The sequence below is a fragment of the Myxocyprinus asiaticus genome, chromosome 3, assembly GCF_019703515.2.
Source record: "Myxocyprinus asiaticus isolate MX2 ecotype Aquarium Trade chromosome 3, UBuf_Myxa_2, whole genome shotgun sequence".
In the NCBI taxonomy this organism is placed as follows: domain Eukaryota; kingdom Metazoa; phylum Chordata; class Actinopteri; order Cypriniformes; family Catostomidae; genus Myxocyprinus; species Myxocyprinus asiaticus.
The window spans coordinates 914,678-942,500 of NC_059346.1; the positions used below are offsets into that span (position 1 = coordinate 914,678).

Below are 27,823 nucleotides of genomic sequence, written 5' to 3' on the forward strand. Positions count from 1 at the left end.
CTAAGTTGAGCAGTACCTGTCAATAAATGAATCAACCGATAGTTTTGAAAATTGATACTTAATGAAAAAGTAACACTCAAAGTAAAATAGTGCTGAACTTTATTACAAAAATAATCAGTACTGACTGAACCATAAAAATGTGTTGTAATTTTTTTAATGAAATAAATATTAATATTTATGAACTAATATTCTCATTTTAAAGTCAGCCGATTTTTAAATTGACGTTGTTTCCTTAGTCCACAAGAGGGCGCAATAAATGCATAAACCATTCAGCAGCATTATATTATTGCAAAGAACATTCCTATCCTGTCTGTTAAAAAATAGCATTTAATTTTCAACTAATGTGCATAAAATAAATACATTTTAGTCGGTCCATATTCTCAAATGTTAAGGCAAAAGTAAAATGAATATTGAGTGTTCACGGGGGGCCTGGGTAGCTCCGCGAGTATTGACACTGACTGCCACACCTGGAGTCGCGAGTTCGAATCCAGGGTGTGCTGAGTGACTCCAGTCAGGTCTCCTAAGCAACCAAATTGGCCTGGTTGCTAGGGTGGGTAGAGTCACATGGGGTAACCTCCTCGTGGTCGCTATAATGTGGTTCGTTCTCGGTGGGGCACGTGGTGAGTTGTGCGTGGATGCCACAGAGAATAGCGTGAAGCCTCCACACACGCTACGTCTCCACGGTAACGCGCTCAACAAGCCATGTGATGAGATGTGCAGATTGACTGTCTCAGATGTGGAGGCAACTGAGATTCATCCTCCGCCACACAAATTGAGGTGAGGACTTAGAGCGTGTTGGGAATTGGGCATGCCAAATTGGAGAGAAAATCCAAACAAATAAAAAATATTGAGTGTACACAGCACATACTGTACCCAGTCTACACTGATGAGCCAAAACTTTATGACCACTCACAGGTGAAGCAAATAATGTTCATCATCTACTAACAAGGCCACATGTCAAGGTCTGGGTAGATTAGATGGTAAGCAAACAATAAGTTCTCAAAGTCAGCGTGTTGAATGCAGGAGAAATGGGCAGGAGTAAAGACCTGAGTGACTTTGACAAGGGCCAAATTGTTATGGTCAGATGACAGGGTCAGAGCATCTCTGAAACGGCAAGGCTTGTGGGGTGCTCCCGGTCAGCAGTGGTGAGTACATACCGACAGTGGTCTGAAGAGGGACAAACCACAAACCGGCAATAGGGCGTTGGGCGCCCAAGGCTCATCGATGCGCGAGGGCAACAAAGGCTATCCAGTCTGGTCTGAACTGACAGAAGGTCTACTGTGGTGCGAGTCATGGAAAATTGTAATGATGGTTATGGGAGGAATGTGTCACAACATACAGTGCATCGCATCCTGCTGCGTATGGGGCAGCGTAGCTGCAGACCGGTCAGAGTGCCCATGATGACCCTTGTCCACCGTTGAAAGTGCCTACAATGGGAACGCGAGCGTCGGAACTGGAACTTGGAGCAGTGGAAGAAGGTAGCCTGGTCTGATGAGTCCTGTTTTCTTTTATCACGTGGACGGCCGTGTACGTGTGCAGTGTTTACCTGGGGAAGTGATGGCACCTGGATGCACTGTGGGAAGACAACAAGCCGGTGGAGGGAGTATTATGCTCTGGGCAATGTTCTGCTGGGAAACCCTGGGTCCGACCATTCATGTGGAAGTTAATTTGACACCAGCCACCTACCTAAACATTGTTGTAGACCAGGTACACCCCTTCATGGCAATGGTATTCCCTGATGGCAGTGGCCTCTTTTAGCAGGATAATGCACCCTGCCACACTGCACACATTGTTTGGGAATGGTTTGAGGAACATGATGAAGAGTTCAAGGTGTTGCCCTGGCCTCCAAATTCCCTAGATCTCAATCCGATTGAGCATCTGTGGGATGTGCTGGACCAACAAGTCCAATCCACGGCAGCTCCACCTCACAACTTACAGGACTTGAAGGATCTGCTGCTAATGTCTTGGTGCCAGATACCACAGGACACTTTCAGGGGTCTTGTAGAGTCCATGCCTCAGTAGGTCAGTGCTGTTTGGCACACACGGAGGACCAACAGCATATTAGGCAGGTGGTCATAAAGTTTTGGCTCATCAGTGTATCTTAAATGCATGGGAATTTCACCAAACACCCTTACATATTCGGGTCTTTAGCGACCTGGCATGTATATCTATCACAAATGGATCTATAAAATGCCAAAATAGTGTCAAATTTTCAAAATATTTTGAAGAAAATTAGAAAATATCAAAATAGAATATATTTAGATGTTTTATTATTCATATGTCAAAGAGATATATAAATCTAGAACAGGATTCATTACTTCCACACCGACATTTCATGAGATGCAACTGGCTGTCAAACACATACTGAGCTACAATTAACATGTAATCTACACATAAACTACACATATGTATTTTCTCTGGCACTTATTGAGTCTAAATAGATAACTTATTTTTTATTAAAGCGGTGTGGGCATAACTCCAAAAAACTGATGAGGTGCAAGGGGTGAAATGAGGTCCCGGGTCACAGAAGACACGAGATATGCATTAAAGGGTTAAAGGAATATTCCGGGTTCAATACAAGTTAAGCTTAATCGACAGCATTTGTGGTATAATGTTGATTACCACAAAAATGTATTTCGACTCGTCCCTCCTTTTCTTTAAAAAGCACAAATGTGTGTTCCAGTGAGACTTATATCCAGTGGAATTTAAGGAAGTGATTTTATCACTCTAAAATCATGTTAACACACATATAATGAGTATTGTATTGCTTATGCACTGGCCATATACACTTCTATTATAAGTGCACTACTGTAACTGCGATCTTTGCTTCATGTTTTTAAATAAATGAGCTTGTATTGAACCCAGAATATTCCTTTAATCCAGAAAGGAAGAGTGTTTGCAGTTTGCCTTTAGTTGTGTGATTGATTGCGCAGTGTTCTTCAGTCGAGTGTTTAATCTGAGTGTAAGCACACTTGAATCAGAGAGTCGTGACAAGTGTTTGAAACTACAGTACTGTATATCAACACATGAGACGACAGAACGCTTTAACCAACAAATACTCATAAACCCACAGCAGGTCATTCTCATAGACACAGAGTCTAAATTCACATATACAGACTCTAGAGGTGACATTGCATGTGTATCTAAAACTTCACATTGTTGTGTTTGAATTAAGCTGATTTTTGTGTGTAATTTTTCATTTAAGTTGTGAAAAGAAGCACATCATGGAACAAGAGTACTAATGTGCTTTTTTACTATTTTTCTTTTTTCTGTTTGACAACGACATGGTGCACAGACAAGTACAAAGTACCATGGCACTCTTTGAAGTACGATCATGTAAATACTATAGTAAATGGTATATGAAATATAATAATTATATATATAATTATATTTTCACCTTTAAATAGCTTGCAGTGTAGCTAACAATTTTTTTAAAAGTGTAACTTGACTGTAGTTGAATTATTTTAATTTCAAAGAAGCTTCCCCGACACTGCACACAGTCATGCTTTAGATTCATTAATAGTTGTCACTGTTGTGCTTTTCCAGCTCAGCATATTGTATGTTCACGTACACACAGAGCCAAATGACTTGTATGAATGCAGTGTGACTGGGGTGTTATTCTCAGGTCGCCTCGCTTTCATCTCATTCTGACTCACCGCTGCTCATCTGTTTGTCAACAGTGCACTCTATCTAATCATATGTATAGTGTATATGGTAATTATGGCATGACATCGTGAGCTCTGTTCATGCATCAACGCGTCTCATTCCTGCTTGTGCGTCGTGAAATGATCTCTTATGTTGTGACCTTCCTTATCACTCTCTTTCTTTTCTTCCTGATATCTGTTTGTTTGTTTGTTTTTTCCTTCATTGTCATTCCATTCGTCATGTTCCTCTGGTTATTTTGACCCCGCCCCCTCCCGACCTCATGTCCCGCCCCTCCCCTCTGCCCCTCCCCAGTGGCCACGCCCCCTGTTCCCGCCCCGCCCCCCCAGCCCTCTGAGCCCCCGTTGCCCTGCACTTCCTCTTTGACTTACTCCTCTCCTCCCCCACCAGTTACCCTGAGCTCAGGCGCCCTCCCCTCCGCTCCCCGTGACGTGGCCCCTGTCCTTGTGTCCAGCCGCTTCGTACGCCTTGGATGGCGCCCCCCGGAGGAGACGCGCGGGACCGTCGTAACATACGGAGTCTTCTTCTCTGAGGAGGGCATCAACAGGTATGTTTTCATGTGCGCTGAGAAAGTTTGGAGCTGCACTGACGTGAGTAAAAACACAGTAAAGTCAACATGAAATGTACTTATTTACTTTCTTAAAACACATTTCTGGTCTTATTGTGAAGACCTTTGGTGAACGTTATTCTCAAAAAACAAATGTGTGTCTTTGTAATCTTTCATCAAAGCATGCTCTGCCTCTAAAACAATATTCGTTACCAATCACACTTACTTTTTTAACCCCGTCATATAGCGAGAACTTTTTACAATACAATACAATCAATAGAGAGCACAAAACTGGTTCCGGAAGTAAAATTCACATTCATATTCTTCATAGACGAATTTATTTTTAAGGCTAACATATAAACCTTTAAAGACAGACCTACCATGTACTCCAACGTTTTTACTCGATGGTATATTCTTCTGTTGAAGCCATCAGTCCATTTTAAAAAAAAATCATGTTTAATTACATAATTCTTAGTGAATATCTATACTCCCATGATGCACTGTGAATGAGTCACTCCCCTTACACTCTCAAGCTACTAATATATATGTATATATCTGAATATTTAGCAATAAAAAAGGTATTTTTTTGTCTAGTTTTCCAGTAAAAAATATCTGAACATTGTTAAACAAGATACATTTACTTGAGAAGCAAAATCACAAGATATTTTTTTTTTCTTCATAGAAATCTAATAAAATATATGTTATATGTACATTTATGCTTATAAAAGGAAAAAAGTGTTTTCCAATAGGGTAAGAACAAAATATGATTGAAAGAGAAAACAAGTTTATTTTTCTTCCCCCGTTGGCAAATATTTTTTTTTTTTCATGTTTTAAGCATAAACCACACCAAATTTTGTTAGATTTATCTGCAAACAAGACTTAATGCCATTTGCTTCTTTTATTATTATTATAAAAAATAAAATAAAGAAATTCTCCCCAGTTTGGAATGCCCAATTCCCAATGCGCTCTAAGTCCTCATGGTGGCGTAGTGACTCGCCTCAATCCGGGTGGTGGAGGATGAATCTCAGTTGCCTCCGCGTCTGAGACCGTCAATCCGTGCATCTTATCACGTGACTTGTTGAGCGCGTTACCACGGAGACATAGTGCGTGTGGAGTCTTCACGCTATTCTCCGCGGCATCCGCGCACAACTCACCACACGCCCCACCGAGAACGAGAACCACATTATAGCGACCACGAGGAGGTTACCCCATGTGACTCTACCCTCCCTAGCAACCGGGCCAATTTGGTTGCTTAGGAGACCTGGCTGAAGTCACTCAGCACGCCCTGGATTCGAACTCACGACTCCAGGTGTGGCAGTCAGTGTCTTTACTCGCTTTTTGCATTGCATAATCAATAACTTTAAATGAGTAGTGATATATTTTTCCATCCACCCATCCATTTTCTCCCGCTTATCTGGGTCACGGGAGCAGCAGTCTGAGCAGAGATACCCAGACCTCCCTCTCTCCAGCCACTTCAGCCAGCTCTCCCGGGAGGATACCGAGGTGTTCCCAGGCCAGCCTAGAGATATAATCTCTCCAGCTTGTCCTGGGTCTGCCCCCGGGTCTCCTCCCGGATGGACATGCCCAGAATACCTCTACACAAGGGCATCCTAGAAAGATGTCCGAACCACCTCAACTGGCTCCTTTCGATGCAGAGGAGCAGCGGCTCTACTTTGAGCCCTTCCCGAATGTCCGAGCTCCTTACCCTATCTCTAAGGCTGAGGCCAGACACACTACGAAGGAAACTAATATACGCCGCTTGTATCCGCAATTTCATCCTTTCGGTCACTACCCAAAGCTCATGACCATAGGTGAGAGTATTTTTCCATTGTTTTTAATTTGATTACGTCATTTGCAATGCTTCATGGGATTGTAGTTCATTCCCTCATTAAAGACGTTCAGTACACAGTCTTGTATCTTCATCTTTTTGTCTGATTTTTAAATACTTTTTTGCTTTAAATCAAAGTTTGTAATGTTGTGATTCACCTCAGAGCTGATTGGTTTGATTCATGGCACACAACTCTTTTATGAAGGATTTTATGAAATCCCTGTGGAATAAAATGAATGGGAAGAACACTTCCAGAACCAAGATGGCTGTAAAATTGGATGAGAACTGTTGCGCTCTAATTCCCATTGACAAAATCAAGTCTTGCCCTCCTTTTTTTATTCCTACTGAATATCCTTTTTTACTTTCTTTTAACATTCTCCACCACTGAAAAAACTTTTCTGCTGTAGTGTTAGCCGATAATGTCATAGCCCACTTTTCATGATCCAATCAAATCCTGAGTGATAAAATCAAGTCCCGGACTGCATTATATCACATAGAATTTCTCTCAGAAATATGTCTTTATACTAAAGTTGTTGTACTAACAGTGTTTGCATGTGTGCTGTAGGGAACGCTCCATTAACGTGACTGAGGTGGAGAGTTTGCAGTTAACAGTGAATAATCTGAAGCCAGAGGTCACATACTCCTTCAGAGTCATCGCTTACAATGAGCAAGGACCAGGAGAGAGTTCAGAGGTCATCAGACTGTCCACACAAGCCGAGCGTAAGTACACAACAGGCAACATGACCATACAGTCTACAGAACTTGCGATGGTGAAAGGTTGTAGGTTCAAATCCCACTGAAATTGATTCATGAATGATCACATTTGATGAAGAAACTAACAGTAAGCACTGTCCCAAACCCTAGTGAACTGCCTACATAGACAACATTTTAAGGCATCAAGGCACATTCTGAACACAAAGGTGTTTCAAATGGTAGACAGCAACATTATTCTGCCCAATAAGATACCTATTTTTTACCAAATTCACTTTCTTCAAGGCATGTATCCTTTGCGGCGAATGCAAGATGGTGGACGAGTTGAGAAAAATGTTGACTTCAAATATATTTATATTTCATTCAGTATCAAAAAGTATAAAAATTCAGTCTTATTAAACATGTACTATTTTACCTAATGTTTATGTGTGTGTGTATATTAATGATAATCAGAACTCAAAATTAGATACAGTATCTTAGAAGGCAGCGTAATCATGCATTTCTGGTCTTCAAATTTGGAGTGCACCTACAGTATCATGCCTTATCTCTTAAGCTTGGACCCGCAAGAAAAAAAAAGTCAAACTATTAATAACTACAGTCTTGACCAGCACATAATAGGTATCATTTGAAAGCTCAGAAGCTCTACTTTCTAATGCATGTAGAGATTATGACCCAAACTGAACAAGTGCTTTGAAATTTGATGATAAATCAGAAGTGTTCTGTTTTAATAATTAAAAAAACAATGTCACTGTACATATTATTGCAATCAGTAAAAACATCAGACTCATCAAATATCCATGTGTCATATGTTGTTTGAAACCTCTCAAAGAGTAGAATACAACCAGCCTATTTGTTTTACTCACAGACAAAAATATAGCGAGTAATAGCTAAGTATATGTCTTTGACAATTATGTTGGTGTTGCTTATATGACACATTTTTGCTAATAACTTCACAAAGCATAAACTGAACATAAAATATCACATACCATTACTTAGAGGAGGTGATTATCTTTCAAACGAATCCACACACAAGATAATCAGATGCATAGATCATTAGATAATCCACATGAAGCACAATGTTACATATGGCCACCAGGAGATGGCGCCAAATACATGACACGGACTCAATGATGACTCAAATGACACAGAATGAAACTCATTCTGTGAAATCTCATTACTAAAATCATGTCTTGATGCTATGCAAACCTTTAGTCATTGTTGTGTTTGCATGTGTAATTAGTTCTTATGTACAATTATTATGTTTTATTTGTTTGGAGATGTTTTTGGACACTCTGATAAATTATTTTTGTAATGTTATAACTTTTGATTGCTTTGTCGTATCAACACACATTTTTTCTTAAGTACAGTTGACCTGATTGGGAACAAAACAAAAGCATTTCGGAGCCACCTTATTTACACCCAGAGATATACAATGAAAATGAAGAAAAATAATAATTAAAAAAATTAAAGGGGACCTGGGGAGCTCAGCGAGTATTGACGCTGACTACCACACCTGGAGTCGCGAGTTCCTCCACCACCTGGATTGAGGCGTCACTACACTACACTACTGGTTTCATTTTATAAATGTTTATAAGCATGCATATGTGGGTCATTAAAAAAATAAGATTGTTTGTGATTATTAAAATGTAAAAATAATAATAATAATAATCGCACATCAATATTTAATCTTTGTGTTCATAAAAGTTTGAAAAAACATTTACAGTAAAACATTTTCTACCATTTGTTTACATTAAATTCACAAAATTGTAATGACTGAAAAAATGTTAACAATCAAGTAAAAGGTCTTAAAATACTGTAGTTCCCTTGCACCTTAAATGCATGTGAGTGTACACAACTTAATCATTGATTTTATTTTAATCAAAAAGTTTTTTTTAAACATATTTTTTGAGGTACATTTTTTTTTTTATTCATTTTTTTAAACATCATAAAATGTTGTGCCTTGAATATCTAAAAGTTTTCTCAGGGTTTTTCCCATTTGACCTGAACAAAATGTTATAAAATGTCATAAAAATGTTAACAGTCCTGAGGGTCTTTAGTCGACCTCTCTGTTTTATGTTTCTCTATCACTTGACAACAGAATGGCTGGTTACACCACATGACTTTGATTGGGTGGACAAAAGTTTTTCAAATATTAATAATATTTCAAAATAAAATTGTGTTGCTTATTATTTGAAAAAGTAATAATAAAAGATTTTTCAAAACTACAGTAATTATTTTGGAAGAATCTTGAACTACTAACATGTCCTTTGCTTAAGAATTTCAGCTTTTTAAATGATTTTATTTATTTATTTGTTTATTTTTTCTGTCTGCAGACATTTTTTGCTTTTAACATTTTGAAAACATTTTCATCAAAGTAGATGTGTATTCAAGTAGTTGTTTTGTGCATTTTGTATTTATTTATGAATAACTTCGACAACAAGATCCGGACAAAAATGAGCGTCATGTCATTGACCCATTAATGAAATGTCCCATAATGCTTTATTTCCTCCCTGAAGTCTTACGGTTAATTTACACTTACTTTGTGAACAGGCTTATTTATTTATTTATTTATTTTACTCTACAAACAGATTTTAAAATTATGTTATGCATAGTATAAATACAGGCTTTTTTGCCTAGGGTGCATTTAGTTTGAAAAATGGCTTGTACCGTTGTATAAATTAAACTTGTCATGAGAGATTTCTTTATAGAATCAGAGGTGGCGCAATTACAAACACACACACACACACACACACACACTCACACACGACACACACACACTCACACACGACACACACACACCACACACACACACACACACACACACACACTCACACACGACACACACACACTCACACACGACACACACACGACACACACACACACTCACACACGACACACACACACTCACACACGACACACACACACACACACACACACACACACACACACTCACACAAGACACACACACACCACAGACACAGACACACACACACACACACACACACACACACACACACAGACACTCACACTCTCACTCACACACAAGCACGCACACACACACACACACACACACACACACACACACACACACACACACACACACACACACACACACACCACACACACACACACACACGACACACACACACTCACACACACACACTCACACACGACACACACACACCACACACACACACACACACACACACGACACACACACACACACACACACACACACACACACACACACACACACACACACACACACACACACACACACACAGACACTCACACGCTCACTCACACACAAGCATGCACACACACACACACACACACACACTCACACACACACTCTCACTCACACACAGACACACACCACAGACACACACACACACAGACACTCACACACAAGCACACACACACACACACACACACACACACTCACACACACACAAACTCTTTAACCTTTCTAATGAAGAATGAGTGGCGAGGCTTGAACAGTCTGACCTTTTCTTCCCATACAAACACCCTGAAAGAGAAATACACTTTTATTGATAGCGTTTTAAATGTGGATCTCATTTGCATACAGACTCTCTCCTCCCACATGAATTTATTACATTTTTTATTGCCTGAAGGGCAGATTTGTAGTTCTACATTTCCTCTCAGAACGCCTGTAATTTCTGTATTATCACACACAGAGAGAATTAATTCACCTTAATTAGAATTTATAAGAACCTGCAGTCTAATGGACTGTGATGTGGCGTTTTATACCTAACAGGAAACTGACCTTGACTTCAGAACGGTTATTGATTGAAATGGCGCTGTGACCTCAGATCGGATTATTATGGGCTGTATCGCGCAGTGGTGTAGTAGTGTCTGAAGAGGTGGGCATACTGTGAATTTGTGAAATTAACGTTCTGATTGGTGGATCAGCTTAGTCGGACTGTCTGTCTTGCCAGTGCCATCAGTTTCAGCTCAGTGCGCATTTAGAGAGAATCTCTGTACACTTTAAAATACAATATATATATATATATATATATATATATACACACACACAATTCACTCAATGGTGCTGCAGCATCGCGTTAGTAGATCTGGGTCAGAAGAATATTCGTTGTTCTGGCAGTCTTATTTCAGGTGGGCATACACAAAATCCTAAGAAAGATAGGTGGGCATACGGCATATGCCCTAGACTACAGTACTGACTACACTACTGGTATCACATGACTGACTCATGTAGAGCTGCGAAGTGTATTCAATCAGTGGATTAAATGCACTTTTATAATGTCAACGTCCTCTGTGACCAGAGGAAAAACACTGATGTGAAAAACACTAAAATATGAAACATTTTAATTTGCTTCAATGCATTTATGCAAATGCATGCGTTGAATGCATGAATGTTGGAATTAACATTAAATAGACATTAAGGTTTGATCTCTGCCTAATGAAGGGATAGCTCACCCAAAAATGAAAACTTTTTCATAATTTACTCATCCTCATGTTGTTCCAAAAGATGCTTAGCCTCTAACATTTTTAGTATTTTAGACTCAATATTCTGCCTAACATCTCATTTAATGAGTAAATGATGAGCGATTTCATTACACACATCCATGTATGTGTGTGTTTGTGCAGTTCTGGTTCCTGGTCCAGTGGAGAACCTCCGAGCAGAAGCGATGTCCCCGACTTCCATCCAGGCCTCGTGGGACCCCCCAGCACATGCCAACGGCCCCATCCAGAGTTACCGTCTGTTGTGGACGGAGACTTCAACCGGTAAAGAGCAGGTAAGAGTTTTACACGGGCTGCAGCTCCTGTGATTGGACGTTCGTGTTGTTTGCACGCTCTTGCCACTAACTCTTTGAATATGTGTCAAATGTTACATATATTTTAAACGTTTTTTTTTTTTTTTTTTTAAGTACAAGATCAAATTACCTCAAAATCAACCTTCAGATATTGCACGTGATGACCTCATGAATCAGGACAGTTTTGCAGTGTATTGTGACTAACCTGTGTTTATTAAAATGCTGTGGTAGTTTTTGGTGTTTTTTAGTGTTTTGGGACAAAATCAAATCAAAAGTGTCTTTCACCTCAGGGGGCCTTTAGCACCCTTGTCCCATACATGTGTACTCAAGTAATCAGAAGTGACAGCAATGATCGACTTTTGACACATTTTTAAAAGCTGAACTGTTCTTGACACAATCATAAAGACCCCATGCAATGAACATTTCAGTTTTGTGTCTTTTAGTTAAATATGACATCATCTTGCACAGAGCTCATGGGCTCTTTAAAAATGCAACGTGCATGCCTTCAGATGCTGGGACACGGTTTAACAGCCAAAAATGCAGTTGAAAATAAAATCGCATGTGTATTCTACAACACAGGCCTCAAATCTGTATAAATATTTAACACTGCTGCTCTCGCCCAGTTCTCAGCGATGTGATGGCTTCATGCCAAGTGTGTTTTAGCACCACAGCGCAATTGGCTTAAATCCCCTTCACAGTAATGAGAATGAGGGGTAAAAGCACAAACACGAGAGCACTTCAGGTCATGCTGTGATGGAGAGTTAAAGCAAATACAAAGAATGTTTAATGTTCCTCATCCTACAGTGATGTTCATCTCTCTCTCTGTCAGAATGTGGAGGTGGTCGGTCAAAGCTACAGGATGGAGGGACTGAAGAAATTCACGGAGTATTCTTTACGAGTGCTGGCGGTAAACCGACACGGTCCCGGCATCTCCGATGAAGACACGTTCATTACTACACTGTCAGACGGTAAGATTAGTAACCTCTACTGTTAACCAGAGTAGTAGATTAGAGGGAAAGATTTCTACATGTGCAGGCCATGGCTTTCAAACTGGGGTCTGTGGAAATTTTCAAAGTAAAAAACTTTGAAAAAAGGTATAAAAGTTAACATTTGCTGAATTTCATTCTGCTTTCTGAAGACTGGTCGAAAGTTATGAGATTAACCGTGATTATTTTATTCTCTTCAGTCATAATTTTACTCCCACCACCGTCACCTTCAGCCTGATCACTGGGGTTGTAAGGCAGTATTCGATATAGATTTTTAATCGTGATTAATCACATCATTTTTCAGTTAATCACGATTAATCGCATATTTTGAAAGTGCTGAAATTCTACTCTATATCAAGGGTTCTTAAACTTTCTCAGCCCAGGACCCAAATATGTAAGTTTGTGTTTACCTATGTTGAAACTGATAAGAAAGCATCATATTTTTTAACCCCTACAAACATGTACCATGGCAACTGTAGTTCTGCCAAAAATACCACAGTCACTACAATTAGTGTTAATAAATTAAACTATACACAGTACATTAACAAACAAACAAATAAAACTGTTGGCAACTTATTTAATCAGGAAGATTCTTTTTACACAGGTGAGTTTCAAGTTTAATTGCATAGTTACAATAATTGCAGCATATATGATATTTTGGCAGAAACTTTGGTTTCCAAAGCTAAAGGTTCAAACAGTTTCAACAGAACATATACAATCTATATATTAGTGCCGTACTGATGTCTTTCTATTTATTTAGGATTGAACTATAAAATGAACTGCATGACACACAACAGTACAGAGCGATTGTTTGTAAGCAACTCCCACTTTTATTATTCTGTTTATCTTTACATAAAGTCTTAACTCTTTTCTTGACTTCAACTGATTCTCGTCTTGTTCTGAATTTTCACTGCTTTTTCTCGTCTGCGGGTGCTGCTGCAGGAGGAGACGTCGTCTGATATTGTTATTAAAAGAAACTCTTTGAATGGTTTATGCTGGTCTATGCTTTAATAAAGGTAAACGCGTTAATCGCGAATAAGAAAAATTCACGTGTTTAACGTTTTTAATAAAATAAGTTATATGTATAGTTTATTAAAAACTTTGACAGCTCTACTATAAATACATTTGAATTTTGAACAAGTGGACATGCTAATCTTTAGGTGTATACATCTAACATTAAAACACTGAATAAAAAAGAATTTGTGGTAAAGTAAATATTGCAGAAATGATTATGTACTAGTTGTAAGTTGTAAGTGCGTGAACTTAAAAATATAGAGTAAATTCTACATTTGTACTCAATTCAAGCATGTAAAAATTAATGTTCTAGCTTATAGGTAAATATTATCTATGATAGTTTGTCATCTTTAAAATGCGTTATCATGTATTAATCCTAATTTCCTAAAGTAGAAAACCTTGTCATATCTATTAGCTAATTTTAGTACATTTCAAAGATAAATAATATAAGTAAATTAAACTTAAATTTTCAAAGCGGGTGTGCCCAGCATGCTTGAATAATTAATGAGCTTGCATGGTTTCACTGTTTGCAAGTTTATTTACACTGTTTTTATTGTTATGTTTTGTGAAGTCTGAAGTTCGTTATCTACTCAAAATTACCCGGTCAAAATATGATCTGTTGATTGTTACTGTCACCGTGCTTTGTGCACTAAGTGTAAATCTTGTTTCAGTCAAATCAAATCAAATTACTTTTATTGTCACACAACCATATACACAAGTGCAGTAGTGTGTGAAATTCTTGGGTGCAGTTCCGAGCAACATAGCAGTCATGAAAGTGATGAGACATATACCAATTTACAATAAACATCAGATTTACACAACACAGTTTAATATCTAATATACACATAATTACACACAACAATATACAAATAATAATATACAATATACAGTATACAATACACACAATATAGAATACACATTATACAATAAAAATAGTATATATAGTATATATAAAATATACAGTAGGTTGTATTGTATTGTATTGACATTCAGGCTGTCGGTTGATAGTAAGTTGCCAGTGTGTTGTTAAGAGAGAATATAATATAATAATAATATAATTTATGACAGTCCAGTGTGAGATATAAGAGTAAGGGTAATAAAGTGCAGTGCTGATGTATTTTGATCGTGGGAGATCAAGAGTTCAAAAGTCTGGTTGCTTGGGGGAAGAAGCTACCATGAAGTCGGCTGGTGCGGGTCCTGATGCTGCGATACCGCCTACCTGATGGTAGCAGTGAGAACAGCCCATGGCTCGGGTGGCTGGAGTCTCTGATGATCCTCCGAGCTTTTTTCACACATCGCCTGGTATATATGTCCTGGAGGGAGGGAAGTTTACCTCCGATGATGTGTTTGGCAGTTTGCACCACCCTTTGCAGTGCTTTGCGGTTGTGGGCGGTGCTATTGCCGTACCAGGCGGAGATGCAGCCAGTCAGGATGCTCTCTACAGTGCAGGTGTAGAACCGTGTGAGAATGTGGCGGTTCATTCCAAACTTCCTCAGCCATCTCAGGAAGAAGAGGCGCTTATGAGCTTTCTTCACAACGACTTGAGTGTGGATGGACCATGTGAGTTCCTCAGTGATGTGGACACCCAGGAACTTGAAGCTGTTGACTCTCTCCACTGGTGCTCCATTGATGGTGATGGGACTGTGTTCTCTGTCTTTTCTTCTGAAGTCCACCACAAGCTCCTTTGTCTTACTGACGTTGAGGGAGAGGTTCTGCTCCTGACACCAGTGTGTCAGAGTGTGCACCTCCTCTCTGTAGGCTGTTTCATCATTGTCAGTGATCAGACCTACCACCGTCGTATCATCAGCAAACTTAATGATGGCATTGGAGCTATGTGTTGCCACACAGTCATGTGTGTACAAGGAATACAGTAGTGGGCTGAGAACACAGCCCTGCGGAGCTCCAGTGTTGAGGGTCAGTGATGAGCAGATGTTGCTGTCCATTCTAACCACCTGGCGTCTGCTTGACAGGAAGTCCAGGATCCAGCTGCACAGCGAGCTGTTTAAGCCCAGAGCCTGGAGTTTCTCATCAAGCTTGGAGGGCACTATGGTGTTGAATACTGAGCTGTAGTCTACAAACAGCATTCTCACATAAGTGTTCTTTTTTTCCAGGTGGGAGAGAGCAGTGTGTATTGTAGATGCAATGGCATCTAGTGAGTGAGGCAGTCTAGTGGGTCTAGTGAGGGAGGCAGCACAGAGCAGATGTAATCTCTGATTAGTCTCTCAAAGCATTTGCTGATGATGGGGGTTAGAGCAACAGGACACCAGTCATTTATGCAAGTTATTTTGGATTGCTTTGGTACAGGCACAATGGTGGACGTTTTAAAGCATGTGGGGACTACAGACAAAGAGAGGGAAAGGTTGAAAATGTCCGTAAAAACACCAGCCAGTTGGTTCGTGCGCGCTCTGATGACGCGGCCCGGAATGCCATCTGGACCCGCGGCTTTGCGGATATTCACCCGTCGGAAGGATCGGGTTACATCCGCTACAGAGAAGGAGAGTGAACTAACCTCTGTAGCTTCAGCCGCGAGAGCTCTCTCCATGAGGGCGGTGTTATTTCCCTCGAAACAAGCATAAAAAGTATTTAGCTCATCCGGGAGAGAGGCAGCGGTGTTCACGGCGGAGTTTTTATTCCCTTTAAAGTCTGTGATGATATTAATTCCCTGCCACATGCTTCTAGAGTTGGTGGTATTGAACTGTCCTTCAATCTTGTTCCTATACTGGCGTTTTGCTGTTCTGATATAACTAGATATAACAAGACAGGGCATAACTGTCTTGTTTATGCTCCTCCGCGTTCCCGGAATTAAAAGCGGAGGTCCGCGCATCAAGTGCCGTGCGAACATCGCTATTGATCCAAGGTTTCTGGTTTGGGTAGATACATATTGTTCTGGTCGGAACAACGTCCTCTACGCACTTTTTGATGAGACACGTTACGCTATCAGCGTAAACCTCGATGTCGTCATCAGAGGCGGACCGGAACATCTCCCAGTCCGCGTGATCAAAACATTCTTGTAGCGTAGAGTCTGATTGGTCCGACCAGCACTGGATCGTTCTGAGGGTGGGTGCTTCCTGTTTCAGTTTTTGCCTGTAAGCGGCAGAAGCAGAATGGAAGAGTGGCCCGATTTGCCAAATGGTGGGCAGGGGAGGGATTTGTAGCCATCCCGGAAGGGAGAGTAGCAATGGTCCAAAATCCGGTCCCCCAGGGTGTTAAAACTAATGTGTTGGTGGTATTTTGGTGCAACTGATTTTAAACTGGCTTTATTAAAGTCCCCGGTCATATTTAACGCGGCCTCAGGGTGCGCGGTTTCCTGCTTGCTTATAATCTCATGCAGTTCCTTGAGTGCCCGGTCTGTGTCGGCTTGTGGGGGAATGTACACAGCAGTGATAATGACCGCTGTGAATTCTCTCGGTAGCCAGAATGGTCGACACAGAAGCATGAGAAATTCCAGATCAGGAGAGCAGAAAGACTTGATAGAATGTATGTTCCTCTGATCACACCAGGATTTGTTGATCATAAAACATACACCACCACCTCTGCTTTTACCTGAGAGGTCTTTTGCTCTGTCCGCTCGGTGCACGGAGAACCCCGCGGGTTCAATGGCTGAATCTGGAATCTCAGCAGACATCCAAGTTTCCGTAAGGCAGATATTGCAGCAGTCCCTCATCTCTCGTTTGAAAGAGATCCACGCTCTCAGCTCACAGAGCTTGTTGCCCAGAGACTGAACATTTGCCAGTAGAATACTGGGTAGCAGGGGTCGATTTGCACGATGCCTTACTCTGATGAGAACGCCGGCTCTGTTTCCCCTCATCAGTCATCAGTAATGCAAGGTGATGATGTCTAATAGACTACACAGTATGCATTAAGTTTCCTTGATGAAGGCTTCCGTACGTCATGTTTTTATGTGGAAAGTTCAAAATAGGATATGTTCTAATAAAATATTTAAGTGTAAAAGTTTAAGTACCATGTGCTTTAGATTTGTAAGTAAAAGTTACAGTATTTACTGAAATGTTTAAGTTAAATTCATTCATTTTAATCAACGCATTAAAATAATATTTACATAAGCAATCAAGTTAATGAGAAATGAATGATGGGTTTTATCTTTCATTAATAGATGTCTCGAAATAGATTTTGGGCACAATCTTTCGTTCCATCTGAAGCATAATCAATTTCACGCGGTGTCACTCAAGTTTGACAGTGTGACATTTGAAATGTGTTTGACTCGCTTGAAGCTCCACTGCGTATTCATTCACAAAACAACAGCACAGAATCTTCCCTGCAAATTCAATTAAAGTGGAGGAATGTCCCGAGAGAGACAGACAGAGAGAGAGAGAGAGAGGACACCTCCCCCTTCACATACACACGCCTCTGATGCCATACAATGCATTCAAGGCAGGCAGCTCACTAAATTTTGTAGCAGGGCCAATATTCTGCCTCTGCTTTAGTTTTGCATTGGTTTTGAGAGATTTTAGCTAAATTTGGGTTGTGCTTTAATGTTTTAAGCAGAAGGCAAAACTATTTAAACTATTTAAATTGAGTGCAACAGTGCTCACCCACTTTATCAGTCATCTTGGTTCTGGAAGCATTTTTCCCAGTCATTTTTTCTATAGTGATTTCATAAAATCCTTCATAAAATAGTTGCGCCATGAACCAAACCAACCATCTCTGAGGTGAATCACAACATTACAAACTTTGATTTGAAAAAAAAAAAAGTATTTGAAAATTGGACAAAAAGACAAAGATATTTGAATGACGTAATTGAATAAAAAATAATGATGGAGAAACTACTGATTTAAAGTGTTTTATTATAAGTATAGAAACAATATATTTTAAGGTTATTGCAAAATATTCAGATATATACAACTATATAAGTAGTTTGAGAGTGTAGGGAGAGAGTTGATGAGCTGCAGAGCTCTTTTGGTGAGCTTTGTATGCTGCAATTCTCTGATTGGTGAAGTTATTTACCAGGAATTCCGCTATTAACCCTTTAAGCTCGGATGCGCCCGCCGCGAGAAAAGACAATAATTGTCAAAATATTAATTACTACAGTCTTGACCAACACATAATAGGTATCGTTTGAAAGCTTAGAAGCTCTACTTTCTAATGCATGTAGACATTATGACCAAAACTGAACAAGTGCTTTGAAATTTGATGATAAATCAGAAGTGTTACATTTTGATAATTTATTAAAGTTGCACTGTACATATTATTGCAATCAGTAAAAACATCAAACTCATCAAATATCCATGTGTCATATGTTGCTGGAAAGCTCTCAAAGAGTAAAATACAACCAGCCTATTTGTTTTACTCACAGACAGAAATATAGTGAGTAATACCTAAGTATATGTCTTTGACGATTATGTTGGTGTTGCTTATATGACACATTTTTACTTTTAACTTCACGAAAAAATAAACAGAACATATAATATCACATACCATTACTTAGAGGTGGTGATTATCTTTCAAACGAGTCCACACACAAGCTAATCAGATGTATAGATCATTAGATAATCCACATGAAGCACAATGTTACATATGGCCACCAGGAGATGGCACCAAATACATGACACAGACTCAATGATGACTCAAATCACACAGAATGAAACTCATTCTGTGAAATCTCATTACTAAAATCATGTCTGCATGCTATGCAAACCTTTAGTCATTGTTGTGTTTGCATGTGTAATTAGTTCTTATGTTCAATTATTATGTTTTATTTGTTTGGAGATGTTTTTGAACACTATGATAAATTATATTTGTAATGCTATAACTTTTGATTGCTTTGTCGTATCAACACAAAATGTTTCTTAGATACAGTTGACATGATTGGGAACAAAACAGAAGCAGTTTTCTCAGAGCCGCCTTATTTACACCCAGATTTATATAATGTCAAATATGAAAAATTAGAAGAAAAACAAAATACATTTTTGGCTAAATTTTTTGCTGTTGTGATTTTTCAGCAGTTACTTAAACTGAGAGTCTCAGAATTTATCATTATCTATAACATTAAAAAAATGGAAAAGTTTTCTTTCCTATTGTATCAAACACTTGAACTTTTTTTGTTGAGTTATAAACCTTTAATTTTGGGTATACAACTGAAACAGGAAATCTTTAAAAACGTCTTCGGAGCTTAAAGGGTTAATATGATTTTTTTAAAATGAAGTTGAACACTGATGTCTTAAACAGAAGGATATACCATCGATAACAACCTCAGAGCTCACGGTAGGTCTGTCGTCTGTCTTTAAAGGTTTATAAGTTAGCCTTAAAAATCAATTTGTCTTTGGAGAAAATGAATGTGATTTTTACTTCTGGAAATTGACTGTTGCGCTCTATTTCCTGTCAGATCCAACTAGCACATTCTCAGCTTCACCATGTAACAGAGTTCTCTGATGGGTTTAATTTGATGAGTCACTTTATTATTTCAATTTCAAAATGACAAGGAAAATTCATATGATGGAACCCCTCAGTTCTGCGCCAATGAACTCCTCTCATCCTGCTCCCATGCTGGTGCGTTCTATTCAGACGGGATCATCCCTGTGCACTGTTCCCTTCAAATACAATGCTTCAGAGTTTACAGGTCTGAAAGGTGATAACAGTCAGTCAGAACTCACTTTTAAAGTATTACACTTTTTTTGTATATTTTCCACAGATACGTTCAAATGAGATTCTGTATGAAAGCAACAAAAACAAAAAAACAACTAAACTTTTAAGAGATGTCAGTTAATATAGCTTTATTTGTCATTTACAGTTTAATAATTAGGCCTTAAGCATTGTTGTGACAACTATGTTTTATATAAAAAGATTTATAAAAAAAGTACAAAAAGATGAAAGCCAAAGATGACTCTTTTTGTGTTCACGACCTCTCTCCACAGGAAGTGTAATTTCTGACATGAATATTAATTATGTGGTGTTCGTCCTAACCGGTTTGCTGAAAGGCAGACAGTAGGTGAGCCAAGACATAGTGAGATCATCGCTTGCCAAACTAAACGATGATGAGAGACCTTGTCTGACACTATAAGTGACACCAGGGATAATAAAATGCTGAAGATGTGCACTTTAAGAGAGATTGTGAGGAGAAAAAAGGAGATGTGTGTGTGTGATAGAGTGAGACTTGCTGCTCAGATGTGCTGCGTCTCCCATTTTCACCAACACATCCCATCATGCACTCACACTCTCTCTCTCTCATTGGCTGATTGTCTCTTTGCATTACCTTTAGTTGGTTCTAAGAGGCTGTGGGGATTTATTGCATGTCAGGTTGCATTAGAGGAGCGCTGGAGAATGTTTCAAATGAGTTGCACACTAATGAAATTGTGTGATGTCATTTCACTCTTCACTCCACACACACAAACACTCACTCATGACCTTTAACCTCTTCAGCTGGGCTGAAGTCTCCACTTGAACAAGACAAAACCGTCCATGTCCATTGGTTTTTGGGTGTGTATCAGGCAAGTGCCATGGGCTTTGAGACTGGGCAAGCATCAAAGATTTTTAATACACATTATTAAACGCTGTGCCCAAAACACGTTATACGGGTGAGTGTAATGTCACGGATATGTAATAGACGTAAATTGTTGCCTTAGAACCCACCAGTCAATGGAAACAATTATGTCACAGTGGTGAGCTTCATGACCAAATTGTTTTAAATTCAGGACAGCAATATTGCTCATATCACACAAATTAAAGATTGTCATATATTGAGCCGAGCATGTTTATGTCCATTAAATCATACAATGAACCATGGTGCCAGGAGAGCTTGTTTTGACATAAGAGCAAAAGAAAAAGAAAAGATTGTCAGTTACTAGTTTCACTATGTCACTCTTCCCACAGTTCAGAACCACTAGAATGGACAGCAGCAATGAACTAATCTGACCACCAAAGACAACAATCTTAACCTGAATACACAAGGCAAATGTAACGTAAACATGGCAGTCTACATTCCTTAATATTACAATATAAACATTATAGACACTGCACCCTAACGTTAGAACTATAAAACAGACATAACACAAGAAGGACATGATTGCCAAATCACCACTTCATAGCCTCAGACTAACCAGAAATAATGACCTAGTATCTATGAGCTAGTATCAATAACACAGATTCTTTATAAATATATTAACTTACCTTTACTTGAACACAGAATCCATGTGTCTCTCCTTGCGAATGAACATCTCCGTCACTTTGTTGTAAAATTCGCCCGTGTAACGGTGGCCAGCTGATAGATAGCTGTGCAATGTGTATAAACCTCACTCTCCTGACCTCAAGAGGTGCACTAGCGACTGATGCTAGAGGCTGTAGCCTTTAGCCTCCTTGTTAGAGCACCTTCCTCCCATACTGGAGACGCCGGTTCGAATACCGCTTGGAGTGGTTTGAGCAGGACGGTTACAGTGGTGTCGTGACCCAGATGGGAGTGAGGTTTGGGTGGGTGAGTGTAACGGTGGCCAGCTGATAGATAGCTGTGCAATGTGTATAAACCTCACTCTCCTGACCTCAAGAGGTGCACTAGCGACTGATGCTAGAGGCTGTAGCCTTTAGCCTCCTTGTTAGAGCACCTTCCTCCCATACTGGAGACGCCGGTTCGAATACCGCTTGGAGTGGTTTGAGCAGGACGGTTACAGTGGTGTCGTGACCCAGATGGGAGTGAGGTTTAGGGGAGTGAGTGTAACAGTGGCCAGCTGATAGATAGCTGTGCAATGTGTATAAAAAAACCCTCACTCTCCTGACATCAAGAGGTGCACTAGTGACTGACGCTAGAGTCTGTAGCCTTTAGCCTCCTTGTTAGAGCACCTTCCTCCCATACTGGAGACGCCGGTTCGAATACCGCTTGGAGTGGTTTGAGCAGGACGGTTACAGTGGTGTCGTGACCCAGATGGGAGTGAGGTTTAGGGGAGTGAGTGTAACAGTGGCCAGCTGATAGATAGCTGTGCAATGTGTATAAAAAAAACCCTCACTCTCCTGACATCAAGAGGTGCACTAGTGACTGACGCTAGAGGCTGTAGCCTTTAGCATCCTTGTTAGCGCACCCGCCTCCCATGCCAGAGCTGCCGGTTCGAGTCCCGTACAGTGCAGGTAGAACAGGAGCGTCACAATGGTGCCATGACCCGGATGGGAGTGAGGTTTGGGTGGGTGAGTGTAATGGTGGCCAGCTGATAGATAGCTGTGCAATGTGTATAAACCTCACTCTCCTGACATCAAGAGGTGCACTAGCGAATGACGCTAGAGGCTGTAGCCTTTAGCCTCCTTGTTAGCACACCCGCCTCCCATACTGGAGATGCTTGTTCGAATCCCGTACGTAGCGTGTTGAACAGGAGCATCACACCCACTTGAAGTTTCGCCCTCTCTTTCTTGATTTTTAATTGAAATTCACTTTGACAAATCCGCGTAGGTCGTCGATGCTTACACTATATCCATTTTAGCGCTTAATAATGCATTAGTTACGTGAACTTGATCGTGTTGACACTAAAATAAAATCTAGCCTATCAGATAGCGTGACTGAAGGAAGGAGCTTCCGATTGGCTTACTGGTGGTGGTGATGATGGCGTAGTGGGCTAAAGCACAGAACTGGTAAGCAGACGGTTGCCGGTTTGATCCCCACAGCCACCACCATTGTGTCCTTGCGCAAGACACTCAAGGTGGGATTGTCCCTGTAATAAGTGCACTGTAAGTCGCTTTGGAGAAAAGCGTCTGCCAAATGTAAATGTGCTCATTTTGGTAAGCATGCCATTTGTAGTAGCGGGCGTGACTTTAAATGAACATACAGTGTTGAGAAAGTATAACATAAAGTGCTTGTACCTGAGGGTGGTGCCAAAGCGAATACATGAATAACTGTCTGTGCTGCTCAGCTGAGATGATAGATGACGAATTTGAATGAAAACAGTAGTTTATATTAACAATTATATTTAAATATTTCATAGTGTCATTTTTCTTTCCACCCTTCTGTTAGGGAAGCACTGCTTATATTGCTTATATGGACGGCATGTCCCTGGTGTGTGTCATGTTTGGTATCACTGTTTCACTGTTGTCACTGTTTGAATACCATGGTTTGTTTGGAAATGTACCAAGATATGCTACAAAAGTAACCCAGAATACCTTTGTAGCAGGGCGGAGGTGGGGCTGGGCCATGATTCTGCACACCCGGCCCCTAATCAGGCTGATCAAGCCTGAGAGGGATAAAGGCCAACGCAGAGCAGCAGCAGGAGAGAGAGAGAGGAGATAGAGAGAAAAAAAATAATAATTTACTCGCCGGTTACGCCGTAGCCTGGTCCACCCTCTAGTGGATGACAGCCGCGCCTCCCTGGGCGGATTGGAGGCAGTCCTCCGGCCCCTGGCAGACGAATGCCCCGCCGCATTTTTGGTGGACAGAAGGGGTCTCCCCTGCCCCTGGCAGCGGTTCTCCCGCTCCACGCGGTCGGCCAGGAGCCCCTCCCTGCTTGCAGTCGGCGGTCCTCTGACCCCGCCACGTTTTAGCAGCTGGTAGGGGTCTCCTCCACCCCTGGCAGCGGCCCTGACCGCTCCAGGTGGTCAGCTAGGAGCCCCTCCTCCCCTCATGGTCTGCGGCCATCTCTGCTCTCAGGTGGCTGGGCTCCTCCGTCCCCTGGCGGATGGCCGCGGCTGCTCCATTGGGGTTGATGGTAGAGGCGAGGACTCAACTACGGTGCTTCCCTCCTCCTTCCCGGGTTGCGGCACCAGTGTAACGAAGTTCAATGGAAAGGAGGAGGCGAGAACCAGCTTTACAATATAAATAATAGTTTAATGACTAACTTAAAAAAAAAGACAAACACAAACACATGCTGGGCAGCTGCCCGTAACTCTCTCTCTCTCGAACTGCCGTCTCCGGTCGCCTTTATCCCTCTCGGGCTTGATCTGCCTGATTAGGGGTCGGGTGTGCAGAATCACGGCCTGGCCCCACCCACCGCCCTGCCACAACCTTGTAAATACTATAATAGCCTATATGAATATCATTCAGAGTATCGTGATATTACCATCTGATAATGTCACTGTCCCACGATGAAGTATTTTACTTTATTAGTAAATGTTGTGCATGATTTATCAGGTAAGAAAAATGTGCTGACACTTTACCAAAAAGTTGTACATTAGTTTATGCATTAGGTATCATGAACAAAATATTCTTTACAGCATTTATAAATCTTTGTTAATGTTAGTTAATAAAAATACAATTGTTTATTGTTAGTTTATGTAAGTTCATGATGCATTAACTAATGTTAACATACCCTGTACAACTTTTAATATTTAAAATGTACCAGTATATGTTGAGATTAACTCTGACCAAGATTAATACATAATGTAAAAGTGTTGTTTGTTGTTAATTAATGGAACCTTAATGTAAAGTGATACCACATGAACTGACAATGAAGGATACTTTTACTGCACGTATGTTCATTTCAACACATATGTTAATACATACATTTTTACATGCATTATGAACAATTGTATGTTCATAAATTGACATTATCCAAGATTAGTAAATGCTGTAAAAAATATATTGTTCATTGTAAGTTCATGATACCTAATGCATTAACCAGTGTTAACAAATCGAACCTTATTGTAAAGTGTTACCAAAATGTCTGTCATTATTTTTCATCAACATGTAAAACACACTTTTTAGTCTGAAATATGTCAAAGTGTAGAAGTCAAATTTGCTAAACTGCAAATGCTGTTTCATGTTGTCTTTAGGCATAGTGAACGCTCACACACTTGAGTTGTGTATTAAAGGGGTCATGACATGAAGAATCAAATGTTCCTTGATCTTTTGAACATATAAGAGGTCATTGTGCTATAAAAACATACTGTAAGTTTCAGAACTCAAAACTTTCTTCTCATTATAAAAAGAGCATTTGTTGAATCCAAGCTGCCAAAACGACTCGTTCTTGACTTCCTCCATATTGTGATGTCACACTGTGGTAGACATTTGCATCTGACTGCCTCCACAACAACACATCAACGTCTACTTTACCTTATCGCTTCCATAGCCCCGCCCAGTAATGCTGAGCAGAGCAGAGCAGGTCAGTCAAGAGCAGAGAGCCAATCAGAACAGTGGGCGTGTACTGTCAAGTCTTAAAGGAGAAGCAGCACCAAAACCGAGCATTTCTGACAGAGGGTCAGAATGAGGGTGGAAAATTATCATGTTTTACAAATATATATATATATAATTTTTTTTTTTTTTTTTTTTTTGCAAAAACCTGCAAAGAACATATTAAAATAATAAAGGCATGTCATGACCCCTTTAATAATGCAGATGTGGACTGTTTGTCAGAGAGATGTTTGCTCAACACAGACAGTTAGTAATGATCTCGGCAGGCATCTGTGGGTTAATCACAGCTTTAAGCTATTAGTTATCGGTGGTATTTATTAAATGACCCAGATAACCTAATGACCCATACAGAGTAATTTCCTAATTACAGGAAGTGTTATCCGGTAATTTAAGGATTGGTTGTCATGCCAGGAAGTAGCTTTAATCCACTGGGGAGAAGATAAATTCACTAACTTAACTATACAGGTTAACTATCTAAAGGGCTATTGGTGACTTGCGTCTCATGGGGAAAATCAAGTACAGAGTGCCAGTGTTTATCATGATGACTGAGTGTTGTTTTGTGTTTCCTGTGTTCGCAGTGCCCAGTGCTTCACCACAGAACATCTCACTGGAGGTGGTTTATTCACGGGTGAGTACTGAGACATACAGAGACACACATGAGCTGACCCAAAACATCTGATCGTATCCAGCGATGGGGAGCTACTTTAATACTGTCTCAAGTAGTCAGACTTCTGACTGTCAGCACATGTCTGGTCCACATCGCAGGTCATTCTGGTCAAGAGCTGCACACTTAGACAGGAAGAGACTGTCTGACCAAAGTGACCAAACACAGATCGAACTACGTAGAAGTTATTTGAAGTGAGAAAAGTATACGAGCATGAAATTAAGTCAAAACATCAGTGCAGTATTTATGCGACACAAAAACAAGTAAGATGTCTATTAGTGTTGCTAAAAGTTGAAGGGATAAATTTGCACTCAGTGCACTAAAGAAAAACCTCCCTGATTTATATAACTGTGTTAAATGCATTGTGATCAGCAGCATATTTTAATGCTACAAAAATGTAAGATACTGTATAATGGGCGACTCAAATAAACAAAGTGCTTTTCTGAAATCTGCTGATTAAAGATGTCATGCCATGTTTCAACAAGGTTCTGTAGCACATGATATTCTGATATGATTTCAGTTCTATATATGGCATAAACACATGCGTTAGGAAGTGTGCTCACCAGGGACTCATTAATTATTCATTGAGATTGTTTATGTTTTTGTGTGTGTTTATTTTGCGTGTAAGTGTGTGTGTGTTTGTTTGGATGTGATAAACTCAGATGGGATCTGCTCTCCTGAACGCAACACTAGAACACAAAAAACACATTATTTACACTCGCGTCCTTTGACACAACTTCAGAAATGAGCAGCTACTTCACGATGTCCACGTACTGGGGCATTTTAGTAGTTCTCCTTTTTGTAATTGAACCTCGTAGAAAGTCCACAACATGAATCTTTAATATGAGAATAACAAAATAGCAACAATATTAGCACAAACATTGTCTGTAAAACCCTGATTAGATCGGCAATCCCACCTGAAATATTTAAATGAATTTTGTGTTGTTTTTTAGGGGGATTTATCTCTATCTCTCGTGTATTTTTTGATGTAAACAGAGCTGAACTCCTCCTGCAGCAGCAGTGTACAGACTGTAATGAGCACGCTCTGTCTGTGCCGCCTGATAACCAATTGTGTATGACAGGAAATTGGGTTTTGTTGTGTGCTACGGTATATTTGGTTGTGCTGAGTGCTCTCTGCCCCACCGCAGACTGAACAAAAGACCACAACAGCCATTATACCATCTCACTGTCTGTACAATGATGCTTTCGACATTTAGATGCAACAACAACACTCAAATGATATATATCTTTGGTAACATGAAGGAAGCCCTTTAAATCACTTACATTCTTTGCCAATCTTGGTCATGATAATGATGTCTCAAGTATTTTTAAATCGAATCTGATGGCAATATTTCGGCACTAACAGAAAACAGCTTTCAGTTCTGGTAATTGAGCATACATATGAGCAACTGAAACGTTTTGTGAGAGTTTGTGTCTGTAATTCACAAACATGTTCTTCTGCGAGAGGCTAGCAGGCACAGGGCCACAGTAATGCATCATGCTTAGTGTTATTTCAACACATTTTTCATTTGAAAATTAAACTGTGTGTTTGTGCATCATTT

At 40.0% G+C, this 27,823-nt stretch overlaps 1 protein-coding gene across 1 annotated transcript in view; it reads left to right on the forward strand.

Annotated features, from left to right (window-relative positions):
• Nucleotides 1–27,823, forward strand: part of dcc (DCC netrin 1 receptor) — a 307,139-nt gene that overhangs the window by 172,585 nt on the left and 106,731 nt on the right. The window contains exons 10-14 of the mRNA XM_051679498.1: nucleotides 4,054–4,210; nucleotides 6,604–6,758; nucleotides 11,382–11,530; nucleotides 12,378–12,516; nucleotides 26,176–26,225. Coding sequence (XP_051535458.1) covers nucleotides 4,054–4,210; nucleotides 6,604–6,758; nucleotides 11,382–11,530; nucleotides 12,378–12,516; nucleotides 26,176–26,225 — 650 coding nt within the window. The remainder of the gene's footprint in view (nucleotides 1–4,053; nucleotides 4,211–6,603; nucleotides 6,759–11,381; nucleotides 11,531–12,377; nucleotides 12,517–26,175; nucleotides 26,226–27,823) is intronic.